General features: G+C 55.1%; 7 protein-coding genes across 7 annotated transcripts; 4 read left to right on the forward strand and 3 right to left on the reverse strand.

The window, feature by feature from the left end:
- Window positions 1-359: 359 nt before the first annotated feature.
- On the reverse strand, window positions 360-5,245 carry KRP23_15059 (uncharacterized protein; the record flags this gene model as incomplete). The annotated part of the gene is made up of 8 exons (XM_067885955.1): window positions 360-1,193; window positions 1,271-2,684; window positions 2,757-3,323; window positions 3,394-3,491; window positions 3,553-4,416; window positions 4,484-4,652; window positions 4,741-4,779; window positions 4,836-5,245. The coding sequence occupies 8 exons, from the start codon at window positions 5,243-5,245 to the stop codon at window positions 360-362; spliced, it is 4,395 nt and encodes a 1,464-aa protein (XP_067736954.1).
- A 41-nt stretch (window positions 5,246-5,286) lies between these two features.
- KRP23_15060 (Protein pns1) lies at window positions 5,287-7,173 on the forward strand (the record flags this gene model as incomplete). The annotated part of the gene is made up of 8 exons (XM_067885956.1): window positions 5,287-5,427; window positions 5,496-5,803; window positions 5,963-6,023; window positions 6,111-6,381; window positions 6,449-6,530; window positions 6,601-6,689; window positions 6,760-6,881; window positions 7,066-7,173. 8 exons carry the CDS (start codon window positions 5,287-5,289, stop codon window positions 7,171-7,173), a joined length of 1,182 nt encoding a protein of 393 aa, XP_067736955.1.
- A 187-nt stretch (window positions 7,174-7,360) lies between these two features.
- On the forward strand, window positions 7,361-8,107 carry KRP23_15061 (uncharacterized protein; the record flags this gene model as incomplete). The annotated part of the gene is made up of 1 exon (XM_067885957.1): window positions 7,361-8,107. The coding sequence occupies one exon, from the start codon at window positions 7,361-7,363 to the stop codon at window positions 8,105-8,107; it is 747 nt and encodes a 248-aa protein (XP_067736956.1).
- Window positions 8,108-8,381: 274 nt separating this feature from the next.
- Window positions 8,382-12,602, reverse strand: KRP23_15062 (DEAD-box ATP-dependent RNA helicase 3A, chloroplastic; the record flags this gene model as incomplete). Its single annotated transcript, XM_067885958.1, has 4 exons — window positions 8,382-10,545; window positions 10,887-11,067; window positions 11,150-11,644; window positions 11,732-12,602. 4 exons carry the CDS (start codon window positions 12,600-12,602, stop codon window positions 8,382-8,384), a joined length of 3,711 nt encoding a protein of 1,236 aa, XP_067736957.1.
- A 735-nt stretch (window positions 12,603-13,337) lies between these two features.
- Window positions 13,338-14,091, forward strand: KRP23_15063 (ADP-ribosylation factor-like protein 8a; the record flags this gene model as incomplete). Its single annotated transcript, XM_067885960.1, has 5 exons — window positions 13,338-13,417; window positions 13,494-13,515; window positions 13,583-13,696; window positions 13,770-13,822; window positions 13,890-14,091. 5 exons carry the CDS (start codon window positions 13,338-13,340, stop codon window positions 14,089-14,091), a joined length of 471 nt encoding a protein of 156 aa, XP_067736958.1.
- A 474-nt stretch (window positions 14,092-14,565) lies between these two features.
- Window positions 14,566-15,630, forward strand: KRP23_15064 (Phosducin-like protein; the record flags this gene model as incomplete). The annotated part of the gene is made up of 4 exons (XM_067885961.1): window positions 14,566-14,654; window positions 14,718-14,922; window positions 14,990-15,376; window positions 15,451-15,630. 4 exons carry the CDS (start codon window positions 14,566-14,568, stop codon window positions 15,628-15,630), a joined length of 861 nt encoding a protein of 286 aa, XP_067736959.1.
- An 87-nt stretch (window positions 15,631-15,717) lies between these two features.
- Window positions 15,718-16,502, reverse strand: KRP23_15065 (uncharacterized protein; the record flags this gene model as incomplete). The annotated part of the gene is made up of 2 exons (XM_067885962.1): window positions 15,718-16,231; window positions 16,309-16,502. 2 exons carry the CDS (start codon window positions 16,500-16,502, stop codon window positions 15,718-15,720), a joined length of 708 nt encoding a protein of 235 aa, XP_067736960.1.
- Window positions 16,503-16,624: the final 122 nt, after the last annotated feature.

Raw genomic sequence — 16,624 nt, forward strand, 5'->3', positions numbered from 1 at the left:
GAAACTCCAACAAAGTAAGTTTTCCGGTTTTCGCTACATCACACTTTTCAAGTAGTCTTCGCCCACTGATATTGTGCTGAGCTGCTGCAAGGAAGCATCGATAAATCTTTTTCGCGAGTGCGGAGTCGAGCGTCGGAGGAACAGCAGTGGCAGGAGCAAGCGGCTGGACTTCGACAGGAGGAGTGGTGACAGTCACCGGTTCTGGAGCCTTCTTTTGGTGGACCTATCGCAGCATTGATTTGCTCTTCAATTGCTGCTAAGAACGGTTTCACTTCGTAAAGGTCCTGCCGTAGTGCTCCGTTTTGAAACAAGCAAGAAGTTTGCAACGTCCTTGTTGCGCAGCCTAAGAGCAAGACTCATCAGGAGTTTGTAATCTTTTTCTCGCTGATGGCTTCTTGCTTCTTTGCAGATATGTCTTTGCTTAGAGTAGTCAATAACGATTTCAGCGCGTCTAGCTCTGCCGGAGTTTTATGAACGTGCTGGATTGCTTGGAGTAAAACAGACCCAACCGCCTTCGAAGCCTTCGCTACTGTTCGTTCCTCTTCATCACTGCTGCAAGAAAGCTCGCCGTCGCTTTCACTGCTACTAGAATCGCTGTCAGCACTCGATACTGCTGCCTTTTCCTGTGCTTTGACCACATCTCCGAGAAAAACTTCATAGTTGATCAGTGCACCTTCGTCGCTTGCCGTAGCATAAGCCTGCACAAGCAACTCGATGTCCATATCCTTCATGCTGTAGACGATGCGCTGAATCACTAATCGGTCCAAGAATTTGTCGATGACCTTCTCGAACACTCGAACTTTCACTCGTGCTTCGTTTGGCTTCACACGATATTTGCTGAAATATTTGGTGAAGGGGAATGGCGGACGCAAGGACCTATTCAGCTTGCCGATCTGGTTTAATACAAGGGTGTGTGGCCGCTCATCCTGGTCGGGCTTTGTTGGACTGGCTAGTGCCATACTAGCAGATAAATCTTTTGCCGGCGACCCTGGCGTTGGGGAACCAGGAGTTTGAGATGCGAGTGTAGGTGATGTACAAGGTGCCCCATCTCCTATGACCGATTTTGTTGGAGACGGTAACGATGAGGTGCTAGATTTGTTTTCGACGACTGCCTTCGGTTTCTCATCCGCATGCTTGGCAAATGTAACAAACTCCGTGTAGGATATTGCGCCGTCACCGTTGGTATCCAAGAACTGTAGTAGAAGTTGTTCGTCTTCTGAACTGAGGAAGTGTCGGAACCCAGCTCTTTGGAGAAGCTGTAAAAACTCACCGTGGAGATGAACCCGCTCGAGTCTGAATCGAGCTCCGAAAAAAGGCCAAATAGCCGCTCGCCTGCATCTTTCCCGGTGGACAAGAACGATTGAAGTTCTCCTAGAAGTCGGTCAATATGATTATCCAGGCCTCCAGAATTGCCGGCAAAGAAGGCACTTGGACCCTTGGACAGGAATTTGCGAAACATTGCAACGTTAAATCCTGAATTTTGGTGCAATTGGAAGCAGTTCATCATGACCTCAAGCTCTTCGCGCAAATATGGATGGTGCACTCCTGCAGCCCAAAGAACATCTTTAAAGTCGTCGATAGAGACGAAAACGCATTTGACAGAGTCTTTCTCAAGGCCAAACGCTCGATCAATGTCGAAGTCGTGGCCGCTTGCTTCTAGTTTTTGCTTTGCTTGGTTGTATTGCTGATGTAAAGTTTTCAGCAAGCTGAGAATCTCCGACGGAGGTGACTCCATCACTTGCTGCACTTCCCCGCTTTGCTGGCACTTCTGTACGATGGCTTCGCAAAACAGTAGGTATTGAACATCACCAGTAATATCGTCATCACCCGCAAACTCCTTCACTAATATGTCCAGATCTGGTTTCGTTACGGCAACACTCATATCTTTGAGCGTCTCAATAAAGCGGTCTGCTGGGACCAAACCCGTAGTGTCCTTGTCAATTATTCCAAACATCCGTTTGATTGACCCGCAGTACGCTCCAACATTTTCGCTCGTGAGCCGCTCATTGATGATAATGTCTTCAAGAATGCGCTGCAGAACTGGATCTGGTAGAACCGCAATATTGAGCCTCCTACTTGACGATGACGATGACTCGGCAAGATTGAAGCGGAGAAACTCCTCGAAAGTAATTGCTCCAGATGAGTTGGGATCAAAACGTCGCATCAACCCTTTAACTTCTTGATCCGTCAGATACTTATCCACGCCAAGCTCGCGAATGGCCACTTCAAACTCAGACAAAATCTCCCCCGTATTGTCCTTGTCAAAGAGGCGGAATGGTACCATGTAGTCGAATTTTCCGTCCGGAGTTTTGGCACATCGCTTCAGCTCATCACGAAGAAGATTCACGCCCTCAAGGAACTGCGGGCTGTCATAGTGCGTGACAAATTCACTTTTCATGTTTCTGCGGTCCTGGTTTTCTCGAATCACAGCCAGGAAGCGGTCAATGAGCACTGCACCATCCCCGCCACAATTTGCCCCCGTCCACTGAACTACATACGCCAGGTCTTTCAAGTCTACCTGTCGTGTAGATTTTTCCACAGCCAAGGCATTTAACTGCTGGGAGAAAGTTATAAGCGACAGTTTGCCATTGGCCTCGATGTTGAGGCGGTTGTAAATCTCGTCAATGTCAGACTTCACGGGTCCGGAATCAACTAATTTTCTCAACTCATAAACCATCGTTGAGCTGTAATACAACATACCAGTATAAAAACAGTTAGCCTATTGCGCTATCGATACTGTAAGTGCATGAACGTACATTTTCTTAGGCACGTGATTGACGAACGCGTGGAAGGCTGCCTGGTTTACCTCCCCGTTCGTCGCTGGAGCCATCAATACTTGCAGGAGGTGGATTTGCTCCGCATTTAACCGTTTTCGTCGCTGCCGCAATATATGGTTAATGGTTTCGGAATCAAGTCGACCGTGCTTGGGCTTCAACGAGCGCCACGCAGATGCCGAATCGATATTACCGTCTTTTGCCAACTTCTTGTTCTGCTTTTCAAGAGCCCATGTTCGGAATTCCTCTGCTGCCTCTGCGATTCGACCTGCCGATCTAGCTGATGCGTCGCATATACCAGTAATGTAGCTCAAGAAGTCCGAATAATCGACGACGCCGTCTTTGTTGACATCAAAACGCTGGATAACTTTGCCGAGTTCACCGTTCGTGAAGCTCAGCTGGTTAGTCGCAAAAATGCGTTGAAAATCGGACCGGCTGAGCTTCCCGTCTCCGAGTGTGTTGTACGACTGAAAAATCAATCTGTAGTTTGGAACATGATAGCCAAAGCGCGTGGTCATCGTACGCTGCAACGAGTTCACCACCTCATCACTTCAAAGGCACATAACAGTGAACATTAGTATTCAGTCTACGTTCGGTTCATGAAAACGCATGTTCTTACATTTCGAAGTCCGTGAGTTCCAGAAACTGTCCAAACGTGCCAACGTGAACGACTTTAGCTTCAAAAGGGTTGATCCGCTCCCAAACAAGGCGGAAATCCTACAAGCAGAATCACACAGTTACTTTTGAGCCATAATACACGTCATGCAACCAGTCTCACCTTTTTGTCCATTTTGATCCCAAACGTCTCAATCCCACTCAATACAGCTTGCTTGGTAATGGCTCGAACCTTCTTCGGATCAAACTCCTCAAACAGGCGATTGAAGTTTAACGAGCAGTCTTGATCAATTGGGCAGTTCCGCCGCAGTGTTTTCCGTACTTGGGCCTCTAAGTCGTCAATGTGACGATGCAGATTCGCCCTAGTGCGCGGTGATGCAATAGCAAGGTCGATTTGAGGAGGTTCAACCAGATCCTGGCTCGATAATGTGCGCCGGCGCCGCAACCACAAGAAGACGCCATGCTTAGGGTTTTTCTCGTTCAAGTTCCCTGGAACCAATTTAAATCCGCGATGACGTGGAAGCCACAGTCTTGCAGTGTTCTTGTCACTCAAATCTCCGCTCGTGAGCGACAGCCCAATCAATTCGTTAGTCATTTGCGTACTTGATGGTACCAAGCTTGTCCAAATGTACTTGTGCTTCCCGAAGGCACCGTTCCGATTTATATCTTGCTGCAAACACGTGTATCCTTTTGACACCAGGTCCGTGTCGCGAGAACTTGCAGCGTACTTAATATTGGAGATAGCAGACTTCCCATCCTCCTTCGCCGCTGTCCGAAACCAGAGGTGCATAGGACTGGCGTTGCTCTCATCCTGCAGTTTTGGGAACAGTTGGGCATAGTTATCCCTTCGTAGGGTAACTTCCTCAACGCTGTTTGTTGATATCTTAATATCGACGACGCCGTTCTCTCGACAAGGGTGCACAAGCTCTTCAGCCGCCCTTTCATCCTTGAGGAGCAGCTCGAGGTCGTGCACTTTCACCATACCATCTTTATCCGAGTCCATAAGATCCATCACAAACGCGAGTTCCTTTGTACACAAGAATTAGTTCAATAACGATAGAAGTCCACTACATCCCAGTCAAATTGCAACGTACTCCAGTTGTGAGTGCAACGTCTAAATCTCGCATGATAGCCGCATGAAACAGCTCGGGGGCCATCGCCGAACCATCAGGAGGTGTCAGTCGCTTGAACGTGTCTGCGATCTCATTATCCGTCAAGTCCAAGCTCCTCAGATGCTTCCGATACTTGAAAAGCAGCAGTCGGCTGTCAATCAAACAGCAAAACAATACGTACCCAGACAAGATCAGCAACTACATCATAGCCACAGCGGCAACAACACTAGCCTACGTACAGTTGGTCCTGGTCCAGCAGACAGAACTCTACGAAGTCTCTGTGCAGCAGTAGCTTCTGGCAGTCGCATTCGATGCGGTGAAAGAGCGCGTCCACCTGGTCGCTGGGGATGGCGCTCTCGAAGGCCGGGTCGCTCGCCACGAGCTTGCGGAACTCATGCGCCTCCAGCACGAGCTGCGGCGGCTCCCCATGGCCGTCTTCTTGATCTTGGGCGCGTGCTGCTGCGACCCGAACTTCTTCATGAGGTCCTTGAGGTAGTAGTAGATGCTGTTCTCGGCGCGCATGGACGCCGCCTTCTCGCGGAAGACCTGGCGCGCGTGGTGACCCAGCAGGTCGTCCGAGTGCTTGCACAGCATGTAGGCGCCCTCGCGCACGCCGTCCAGCGTCAAGTTGGTCAGGAACTCGGCCATCTTCCGAGTGCGCCGTGCGGTGCGGAATCGACGAATGATGGTCGGCAACTTCAACGAAACTCCCGCCGTGCTGTGATTGGTCGAAATATCCGCCATTTTCGCCAAATCCGATTGTTCTTCCAGCAGAAGAAGGCATCATGGAGCTGGATCGTGCGGACGAGGAGGTGCTGCTGGAGAAGGTGCCGCAGCAGCTGCCAACAGGACGTCGCGACGAGCGCAAGGACCACTTCTTCGCGGTGGCCTTTGCGGCGAATTTGGCGGTCGTGAGCTTCATCGCGGTACGGTCTCACTGCAGTAAAAGCCTAATCAGATACGTCTAAACGTGTTGTTTCCCTCGATTTCGCAGCTCTTCTTTGGCCTCCCGAACGTCTCGAGCATCTACTTCACCGTGCACCATGAGGACGATTCGTCGCACGGCCTCAAGATTGTCCTCATCTTCCTGGCGACGACGTGCATTGGCGGCGGGGTGTCGGCACTGTGGCTGCAGGTGCTGCAGAACCACGCCGAGCGAGTCATCTCCTGGACGCTGAAGGCCAGCATCGTGGCCTTCGTTGTGGCCTCGCTGGCAGCTTTCTATGACTCCGGCATGGCCGGCAAGGCCATTGGCTTCATCAATCCTTCTTCGCCCTCACGATCGTCACGTACTACGCGTCCGTGCGTCGGTCGATCGCCTTCGCGGCGTCGAACTTAACTGCAGCATCGCGTATCCTGCGGGTGTTTCCTGGGGTCATCACCTCAGCGTACATGGCGCTACTGGCACAGGGAGTGTGGGTCATGATCTGGGGTGCGGCGGTTGTGGGTGTGCTTGCCAAGGCTGTGGGGCACCTCCATGACTCGAGCTCTTTTGGGAACGTGTTTCTTCTTCATGGCTCAGGTACCTCCCTACTCGTTTCATGGATGCTTTGAAAAGTGTACTTACGAGGTGGGTCTTGTAAATTGCAGCTTCTACTGGTTTGTGCAGGTTGCGAAGAATGTGGTGCACTGCGTTACTGCTGGCGCAGTGGGCGAGTGGTGGTTCGGCGCGCACGATGTGAACACGATCCAGCGGGCGCAAACCCGCGCGCTCACGACGTCTCTCGGCTCAATCTGCGTCGGATCACTGGTAGTCGCTGCACTGAACGCACTGCACACTCTGCTGCTGTCGACTCCTCGGCGGAAGGCCAAGGGCAGCGCCAACGCCTGCCTAGAGTTTTTGGTCAAGCTGGTCATGCGCACATGCAGTACTTTAACAAGTACGCGTTTTGCCAAGTGGCGCTGTACGGGAAGGACTTTCGACTAGCTGGCACGGACACCATGCAGCTCTTCCGGGACCGGGGCTGGACAGCGCTGCTGAACGACTCTCTCATCTCGAGCGTCCTAGCGGTGGGGTGCCTGGTTGTCGGTGCGTTCACCTTGTAGAAATCGTGGCCATCTCTGACCGCAGATCTGACAACGCTCTCTCTTTCTCGCAGGCACGGTGTCGGGGTCGTCGGGTCGGCGTGGTTGTACCTAGCGCTGCGGTGCACGCCGGACGAGTTGGCCAAACACCCGGGAGAATGCCGTGCGTACCAGTCGTATATTGCTTCGTAGAAGAACCTATTGCTCGTCTAACTGTTGTGTTCGGTCCGCAGAGACTTTCAACGTTTGCATCTTGACGTTCGTGGCCTGCGGGTCCATCGGGTACGCCATGTGCACGATCATGTCTTCGATCCTGGACTCGATCGTCGCTACGATCTTTGTGTGCTTCGCTGAGGTACGTCTTGTCAACCTGTCGGCACTGCTGGGGCGCGGAGTGGCACTCGCTTGCAAGTCGTCTGGTCAGTCAGCCAGACGACGAACCCGACGAGGATACACCCTGGTCGGAAACAGGCCATCCCAGCCGCGCTCCATTTTCTCATGTCTTCTGCCCATGGCTAACATCGCGTCGTTGTGATCAGGACCCGGCGGCATTGCAGCGCTCGCACCCGGACGAGCACGCGCGGATCGTGGAGGCCTGGAGCCGCCTCCAGCCAGACTTGCTGAGCTTCCCCACGCACATGGTGTAGGTGCATCATGCATGCAATCGATGAATATCATTTTGTGCTACTGTCGATTGGCTTGAAAATGCACTTTCCGCGTTTTTGAGTGGCTGAAAAATTGCTGTAAGTGAAAGTCCGACGAGAGCAGCTCCGCTTCTGTGCGTCAAGTCGATCATTTCCAAACATACCGCCAAGACCACAAGCTGCAAGCGAGATGGTGCAGCTTCTCCAGCGACGCGTGGTGGACGAGATCTCGCAATCGCTTGTGGAGATCCAGGTGGACCTCAAGCCGGTGCGGCTAGAGTCCCCGTCGCCAACACAGTCGCCGCTGGCTGTGCAGGTGCTGCGGTTCCGCCGCGAGGAGAAGGAGGCGCCCACGTCGCTCAAGAAGACGCGCTTCGTGTACGAGATCGAAACGTGTCATCAGCTCACGGGTGACGTCTTCCACGCGGAGCGCCGCTTCCGAGAGTTCAAGCGCCTGCGCGAGGCGCTGCTGCTCGAGTGCCGCGACTGCCCTGACTGCCACCCGTTCGTGGAGAAGCTCAAGCAGTCGCGCCTGCCCACGCGACGCATGGTGGTGCTCGACGCGACCAAGTACGGCGCCTCGCGCATGCTGGAGCTCACACACTTCCTGCGCGACCTTGTGCGCCTAGTGGCCGAGTACGCGCATTTCTGCGCGTGCGACGGACCGGACATCGACAAGTCCGTGGGGCTCTTTCTCGGCCTCGACTCGATCAGCGAAGCACTCGACGTCGTCGCAAGCTCGTCGCGCGCAGTGCAAGTGGTGCCGCTCAAGACGCGCCAGGATCGGATCGACTTCCGCGCGGCGTCCATGCCCGACATGCGCTTTTCGGCTTCCTCCACTCGGCTCTCTGACGACACGCTGCACCACATTCGCGCGCGCGGATTCTCAGACGTTGGCAATGGCCACCCCTGCAAGCGACACCGAGAGGATAAGTAGCTGGTCTGCAGTGTAAATAGGCAAGTATTTATGAGGAGCTAGTGATGAACATGAATCTTCTTTTTGTTTTGGTTGTCATTTGGCTGAATATCCGTGGCTCTATCAAATCAAAATCACAACCGAATGCTGGCTGCCGCTTGCTGGGCATGTCTAGCTGTGGTTCTCACTATCTAAAATACAAAACATTCCCTCAATGCATCTCCTCGGACGCCGGCCAGTGCTGACGAGTAGCACCATGTGCGCCTCTATCTATCCACTGGCCAACTTGTCCGTTTTACCACGAGTCCTCGTACTTGTTGGAGTTGCTGCGGCCACCCTCGCTGAAGCGGCCGAAGCTGCTGCGGGTCGAGGAACGGCCCTTCGAGAAGGACGAGTCGTAGCTGTTGTTGTTGCGGCGGAAGCCTCCGTCGCGGTCGTTGTTGCGCTTCCAGTTGTTGCCGCCCTCGCGCTTGTTGCCTCCGAAGCGGTTGTTCGAGTAGCCGCGCGAGTTGTTGTTGCGCCCACCACGCGAGTTGAATCGGCCACCGCCGTTGTTGTTGCGGCTGGACCTGTCGATCAGCAGGCGCGGGAATTCCACAGCAGAAGTCACTGTCACCTCTTCACCCGGTGACGCAGCGGTCAGGTGCTCTTGCAGCTTCTCCAGCTTGCCCTGCGGGATGTCGAACACGAGCTTGCCACCCTCCACCGGGTAGATGTCCACGCGGTCGTCCATGAACGATGACAGCAGGGTGTTGAGTTCGCGGGCGCCTTGCACGCCTTCCACCTCCACGGTCTGCATGCGGTAGCGACCCGTCAGCATCGAAAGCGCCGTCAGCTTCTTCGCGTCGAAACCGCACAGCAGAGCAAGAGCAGCGCTAAGCACACCCGGGCCCTGCTCCTCGATCATCGCCTGAGCAGTTTCATCGAACAACTCCGCGTTCGCCTTAGGCAGCGACGTCAGCTGCTTGTTCACATCTTCCAGAGCGCCAGTGATCATCTGCTCCGGGCGAGGCGAGGCAGCGTGAACGAACTTAAATTTGTAGCGACGCTCAAAGTCCAGCACGTCGCCCGCGTCGTTGCGGTCAAAGAACACGATGTTCGTGCCCGAACGTCCGGCACGACCAGTACGTCCGGCACGGTGCACAAAGCTCTCCTTGTCGCTCGGAAGACGGTACTGCACCACAAGCTCCACGTTGGCAATGTCGAGACCACGAGCAGCAATGTCCGTGCACACCAGCGTCTTGACGTTGCCACTGCGGAACCCGTTCATCGTGGACGTGCGCATGCCCTGCGAGAGGTCGCCGTGCAGCGCACGAGCGTCCTGGCCGGGCAGCGAGTTGGCAATCTCGTCGGCCTCCTGCTTGGTCTCCGTAAACACAAGCGTCTGGCCGTCGTGCGCGTGCAGACGCAGCACATTCTCGAGTACTTGGATACGGTCACGCGACGGGGCGTTAATAGCCTTGTGTGTCACCGTGGTCGGCACCTGGTTGTCGTTCTCGCCAACGAGATCGATCGACACGGGCTCCTTGAGGAACTTGCGCGCCATGGTGCTCACCCACTTGGGGAAGGTGGCCGACCACATGACCGTCTGTCCTCCATCGGGCACCCAGCCCAGAATGGTCTCCACGGCCTCCTGGAAGCCGAACTTGAGCATCATGTCAGCCTCGTCCAGCACAGCCACGTCGACGTCCTCAAGCGAGAGCGATCCCTTCTCCACCAAGTCCATGATGCGGCCGGGCGTGCCCACGAGAATGTCCACGCCGCGACGCAGGTGGTTCTCCTGCACCGTGTACGACACGCCGCCCACGACGTTCACCGTGCGCAGCTGCGGGGCCACGCGTTGCACCTCGTCGTGCACCTGCTGCGCGAGCTCGCGCGTGGGCAGCAGCACGAGCGCCTGCGGATTGCGCGTGTTCTTGCGGTTGGCCTGGATGGTCTCGATGATGGGCAGCGCGAAGGCGAGCTTGCCCGAGCCGGTCTTAGAGCGGCCCATGATGTCGGAGCCCTTCATCATGACGTCGAACGACTGCGTCTGCACGGGGAAGAGGTGCGTCACGCCGGCCTTGCGCAGGTTGCGCTGCGACTCCTGCGACAGGTTGAAGTCCTCGATGGGCTTCTGGTCCACGAATCCCTGCTGCAGCGGCAGCGGCTCCAGCACCACGTCCTCAGCATCCTCGATCTCCGCGACGGCTGTTGCGCCAAAGTCCAGGGGCGCCGACGAGTACCAGGCCACAGACGCGTTGGGCACCGCGGCGAGCACGCGCACAGCGGGGACGAGCGAGCGGCAATAGGCGCGGCACGGCGCACAGCCATGGCGGCCGAGCGGCCAGCCAGGCGGCGAAGGGAGACGGCGAGCGGCAACATCCGAGACGATGAGGTCAGTGACGATGAAGAGTGAAGAGCGAGAGGTTGGGAGCGCTGCTAGAAGTGTGCCAGAGACTGGGCTGCGAATCGGGTGGCTGGGAGGAGACCATAGTGAAAGCAAGTGAAGTCGAGGTTGTTCCGGCGGCCAGCGGCTGGTGTTCTGTTCTGCTTGTGCGAGCTTGACACCCTGCCTGCCTGCTGCAGCGCAGCCGAATGCGGTGACTACGCTACTCGTGGGGGCATTCTACTTGCTACAAGTTGACTACCATGCATGGAGCAAACGAATTTGTGCAGTTGCTGAGATCAACGTGTTGGTCCACCACCCCAAGGATCCATTTCTGTTAGACGAGCACCGATGCCGTCTTTTGTCGACGGGGTATTATATGCACGGCCTTGCCTTTTGCAGCACACAGAATGCGCAGCAGTCCATTGGCACCTTACATCCACATCCGGGGCGGCGTTTCTCTTTTTGCTGTCGTTTCCGAGCAGTATTGATGACGATGGAGTTGTTTCTGAAGCTTCGAGAGCTGAACAATTCTGCTGCTGCGTCTTGTTGATGCGGAGCACGATGACTTCGCACGGTTTGCTCGTGTTCATATCGGCATAAGTCTGCAGATCTGCTCGTCGAGATCTACCAGAAGGCTCTCGGTCATCGGTCATCACCATCGATACCACCCTCGGACGTGACAGCATCCGTACCAGTCTTGGCGTGCGATTCGGCTGCTCGAAGTTCTTCTTCTTTGCGTGATCCTGTAGCTATAGGCAGTAGATCTTCAATAGTTGGCGATGCCCTTGAAAGCTGGCGCTGTGACTTACTAATAGCAGCCTCGCACAACTGAAGCAACTGGTCTTGTTTGTTGCGAGCTAATACTTGCGTGGCTGTATTTCCCCCTCGATCCGCCAGTTCTGCGTCAGCTCCCGCTTCCAGCAGTATTCGAGCCACCTCGTGTTGACGCTTTCGAACTGCTAGTAGCAATGCACTTTCCCGTCGAGCTCCAGCGCGGGCATTCACGAACGCAATCGCCAACACCTCATCTTCTAGAGTCTGTTGCTGTGCTTTTAGATATGATAACAAGGCCTCACAGACCTTCAGCAATCCGTTGGCTGCTGCAAAGTGCAGGGCAGTGAAACCTTGGCGATTGGGAGTTTGCCATTTTTCGGTCTCTGCGTCACTGGAAAGCCGTGGCTTGGTTCCTGACACCATCGATTCAAGAAGCAATAGCCCACATTCTTCATGGCCGTGCTCGCATGCTGACAGTAGCGCTGAAGTATCGGTCGCACCGTCAACTAAACTGTAGTCCGCACCTCGTTCCAGGAGCAGAGTCACCACGCTATCGTGACCATATCGTGCTGCAAGTAGCAGTGCGGTAGAGCCCTCCGAAGAAGTGACGGAGCTTGTTGACGATCCAGAACCAGCGATAGTGATCACTTGTTGGTTTACCGCGGCACCGTGGTCTAGCAAGAGTCGAACAATGTTCACGTGGCCATTCATGCTAGCTGCCAGAAGAGGGCTCAGTCTTACATTGACGTCCGCAGCTGAGTTATACACGACTCCAATCTGTTTGTCGATGGGCAAAGCATCAGACACAGTCTTGACGGCTTGTAGAAGTCGCACAGCGACGGATGTCAACCCCTCAAGACTGGCCAACAGGAGCGCTGTCACAGCTTTTTCGTTGCAAGCGTGCGGGCTAGCACCATGGTTCAGCAACCATAGCGCAGCGTCGGAGTGTGCATACTGAGCAGCAGAGATCAACGGTGTGCTTTCCCACATTCCACGGATGTTGATCAGATCCTCGTAGGCTCCCTCTTCACTCTCGTCCTCGTGAGAATCTGGGCTCTGGGGTCTTGACTGCTGGTATCGTTGCAGCAGGTTCGCCATTTCAGGGACGTCTCCACGCTTCACAGCCTTCAAAAACTGCACGCGTAGATCTGCACGGCTCAAATTCTCGTTTGTCGCGGAAGGATTTGAGGTAGCCGTACTTCGGGATATGCTCTGTGAAGGCTGACTCGGTGCTTGCGGTTCTGGTACCAACGTATTGAATTTGTGCCGCTTGTTCTTCGTTGCTTTTGTATTCTGCGAGACTGCACCAGCCGCCACTACAGAGAGCGGTTGCTGCGGGGCCACCGAGTTCCTGGAGATGAAGCCACCCATGGCTAACGAGGCAATTGCTCTATGTACGCGACTGTCGGCGTTTGGCGTGGATTAAGTCGGAGTGCGGGAAGCATGTAACGCTGAGCTTCCAGGACTATTGATAGGGTCAAAGCAAGTTCAGGCCCCCGACCGCCAAGTACCAGCTCGGGATGAATTCAAGCCTGAGCTTGTAAAAGACGACGATATGTGAACGACGCTCGTCGTGAGGACAATGCCCGTCCGCCGATGCTTTGGTGTGTTCGTGCAGCGACATGTCCGTCATGGTCGCGACGAGTCCGCAGAATGAGTCCGCAGAAGACCAAGATCGGCACGAGGCAGTGTCGTTTACTAGCGACAGCGAAAACCGCATCCGTGGACGAGGTCGCCGCGAGATGTCCGGCGAGGCTGATTCCTCGGCGCACTTCAATTTTGTGCCCAATTTTGCGACCTTGTAAATAACCGGTTTCCAGAAAAATCAGGATGGACAGAAAATGGGCTTACTTAGAAACCATCCATTTGATCGTTTAGAAACGGATATAAAAGGATCTGTAAAACGCACTTAAACGGGTCTTTGTGTTTTTGACTTGGCCTTTCAAGACGGCGTACTTAATCGGGATAGAAGTGTGGTGTCGGCACACACGAATAGAAACGCCCCTGGGGCTTTTGCCAGAACGAAAGAAGAAGCGGGCGGGTCGAGTCATCTCGGATCAGCTCCACACGCGGTAGACGACAGCGACCGACGCAGTAGCAAGCACCATGGGCGGCATCCTCCAGAAGATGCTGCAGGCCTTCTACACGAAGAAGCTCGAGGTCGTGCTCGTGGGTCTCGAGAACAGGTGCGTCCGAGCGGCTCGCTCGCTCGCTCGTGTCGAAACCTGATTCCTGATTCTCTCTCTTCTCTGCTGCTGCTAGTGGCAAGACAACGCTGCTGAACGTGATGGCCATGGGTCCCCGTGGAGACATGCCCGACCATCGGTCTGAACGTGAAACTGGTGAAAAAGGGAGGCGTACAGATGAAGTGCTGGGATATCGGCGGGCAGGCACAGTACCGGAGCGAGTGGGGCCGCTACACGCGCGGCTGTGACGTCATTATATATGTGGTCGACGCCAACGCGGTACGCTCCTGCTACACATATGCACATGGCAGCCTGATTGAGCTCCCTCACTCACCTTTGATCGTTGTTACAGTTCGACCAAATCTCCCTGGCGCGTAAGGAGTTGCACCGTCTACTAGAGGACCGGTGCGTTATTGGAGGAGTATTAGCTGGATACGGAGGGAGTCTAACTGCTGTTCTTGCTATCGTGTAGTGAGCTGGCGACGACGCCGCTGCTGGTGCTGGCCAACAAGATCGATCTGGAGCCTCACATCTCCGAGCCGGAGCTCATCCGCGAGCTGAACCTGGACTACATCGTGGACAACCCGTGGCTGGTGATCCCCATCTCAGCATTGCGCCTCGTCAACATCGACCAGGTCATTCAGTGGCTCATGAAGCAGTCGGGCAAGGGTTAAAGCGCCTCTGGGTCGCCCGCGGGGTGATTCGGCTCGGACCGCCAAGATTCAAGCTCATGACGCCGTGCAAGAGACGGTTATGAAGAAGACACGCAGCGGACTGGAGATGCAGGCAACCCGCATACGTTTGGACGGAGCGGGACGAAGGCGCAGGGCAAACCAGTCAGCTTTTAACCGCCCCGATGGATCATTCTGGGGGCAGGAAAAATGACGAGAGCGTTCTGTAGAGTGCAGTGCTGTAGTGCAGTTGGCTTTCTTCCTTCACTAAATTGCTTGAGACGTTCTCTGAATCAGAGTCTGATGCACGCCCAGCTGGAGAACGCTTCTCGGCTGGGCGATTACTGCAACTAATAACTCAAGCAGGCGGTCACATGCTTGTTGCTGTCCGCATGAGTGTCCATCGATGTCCTCGGCTCTTCCACATTTTTTCGGATCGGATACCACCAAAGCGACGCAGAGCGAATTTAGACGACGATGGAGAACTTCTTCCTGCAGCACAACGTGCTTCAGGACCGCGACGCGGACGAGCTGGGCGGCCGTGTGAACTCGGACTCGGAGGCCAGGTGGCTGCAGCTGTAGAGTCTTTGTAGTTGGCACGTAGGGGCTGATTGATCTTGTGTGTTCAGCGACGAGGAAGAGATCACGGACCGCGTGCACTCCGTGGCTGACCCAACGGGACCCTGGAAGCAGAAGCCTGTGGACAGTGAGACGTGGGGGAAGCCCACGCGCGGCTTCCGTGGTGGGAAAGGCCGCGACTTCGCCTCAGCGCACACTGGGCCCAAAGGGGTCATCAACGACTACAAGGCCCACAAACGCTATCAGAAGCAAGAGGTGAGCTGCTCGTGGCTGCTGGTAGCTAAGGCACACAACTGAACAGCTTTTGCTGGTGTTGATGCAGCGCACGAGGAAAGAAGCGGAGCGTCAGGCAGTTCTCAATCGTATCGCCAAGGGCGCTACTGTCAGCTCTGCACCTTCGACGCAGGACCCAACCACAGATTTGGAATGTGAATGTGATGGAGGCTCCGACTGCGAGTGCGATCTGGTGGACGATGCCTTCTTAGCACAATATGCAGAGCTGCGCGTCAAGCAAATGCAAGAAGCAGCACGCAGTCGTAAGGTCTTCGGTGAGTTTGAGTTCATCACGCCGGAGCAATTCGTGGCGTTGACTTCGAAAGCAGAGGTGGGCAGTGACATGCTCGTGCACCTTTATCACCCCGAAAACTATGCCTGCGGTCTGCTCAACACGCAGCTCGAGCTACTGGCACGAAAACTCGTTCATGTCAAGGTAGGTGCAAAGCGATTGCGAGGATGCTAGCAACAAGACTGACTAACGAATTGCTGTGGTGGCTCTTGTTGTAGTTCGCGGCGATGGTGGCCAAGGAAGCAGACGCGTCCATCGAGATGGCAGACCTTCCGGTGGTTCTGATCTTCCGCGGTCAGCAGCAACAGGAAGCTGTCGTGGACGTTGGGAGCCGTCTGGATGGCGAGTTTACGCTTGAGCGTGTACAGGCGTTTGTGCAGGAGCAGCTCGGGCTGTAGTCTGATCAAGTTTTTTTGGACATGAAGACACGGCTGTGGATACAACAAGCGCAGAATTCTATCATTTGGAGGTCAATAGCTCTCCTATCATTTTGCTTCTTCATGAGAGAACAGGCATTTGTCCCCGAAGCGGCAGTTCTTGGCACGTGCGAAGTCTTCACACACGCGTCGGCGGGTCTTGTCGAGCGCGTGCCCGGAGCGCATGGCCTTGGTCTCCGTGTGCTCGAAGTTGCAGCGGTCGCCCCACTTGCACTCACCACGCATGAAGTCATAGCAAACCTTCACTGTGTGTCGCACCTTCTTCTGCTGTGCACGCAGCTTGTGCCACTTGCCAGCACGATGCTCCTCCAGTTGCGCGGGACTCGTGAACGACTTGTTGCACAGAACACAAGCCAGCGTCTTGCCTCCAGACTGCACGTGCTCCAGATGCTCCTTGGACGTGCGATGGGCCTGGAAGTGCTCCAAGTTCTTGCCAATGAACTTGCACGGCTTGCAGGCGAACGGAACCTTCTTGGGGAACGTCAGCGCGTCGCCCAGCAGCTCCAGCGCCTCGTTGGCAGCGCGCTCGTTTCTCCTGCTGCGATTTCTTGCGCTTCTTCGGCTGGCGGCAGGTTCGACGAGGGTCTTGCAGCTGGCAGCAGCTTCTCAGGCAGAGACTCGATGCGCTCCGAAGCATACGCGGACAGGTTCACGACCGCGTTCGCCGTGTCATCTTCCGACTCCGTTTCCGAGTCGCTGGAGCCATCGCTTCCACCCTGCAGTTCCGCTTCAAGTCGCTTGATTTGGTCTGCGATGTCCTCTTCCGGCTCTGTCTTCTTCTTCTGCAGGGCGAACTCGGCAGACTGCTTCAGGCGCTTGGCGATGGGCTCCATTATTGCCATTTACGACTGGCCAGGAACTCGAATGACCGAGGGATAGGGAATGACCATAGTGAAACGCAGTCAACGGCCGATTCGGCTTGTATTGAAGTTTAGCTGCAACCAGGACTCCAAAC

This window comes from Phytophthora ramorum, assembly GCF_020800215.1.
Source record: "Phytophthora ramorum isolate Pr-102 chromosome Unknown Phyram_PR-102_s0024, whole genome shotgun sequence".
In the NCBI taxonomy this organism is placed as follows: Eukaryota; Oomycota; class Peronosporomycetes; order Peronosporales; family Peronosporaceae; genus Phytophthora; species Phytophthora ramorum.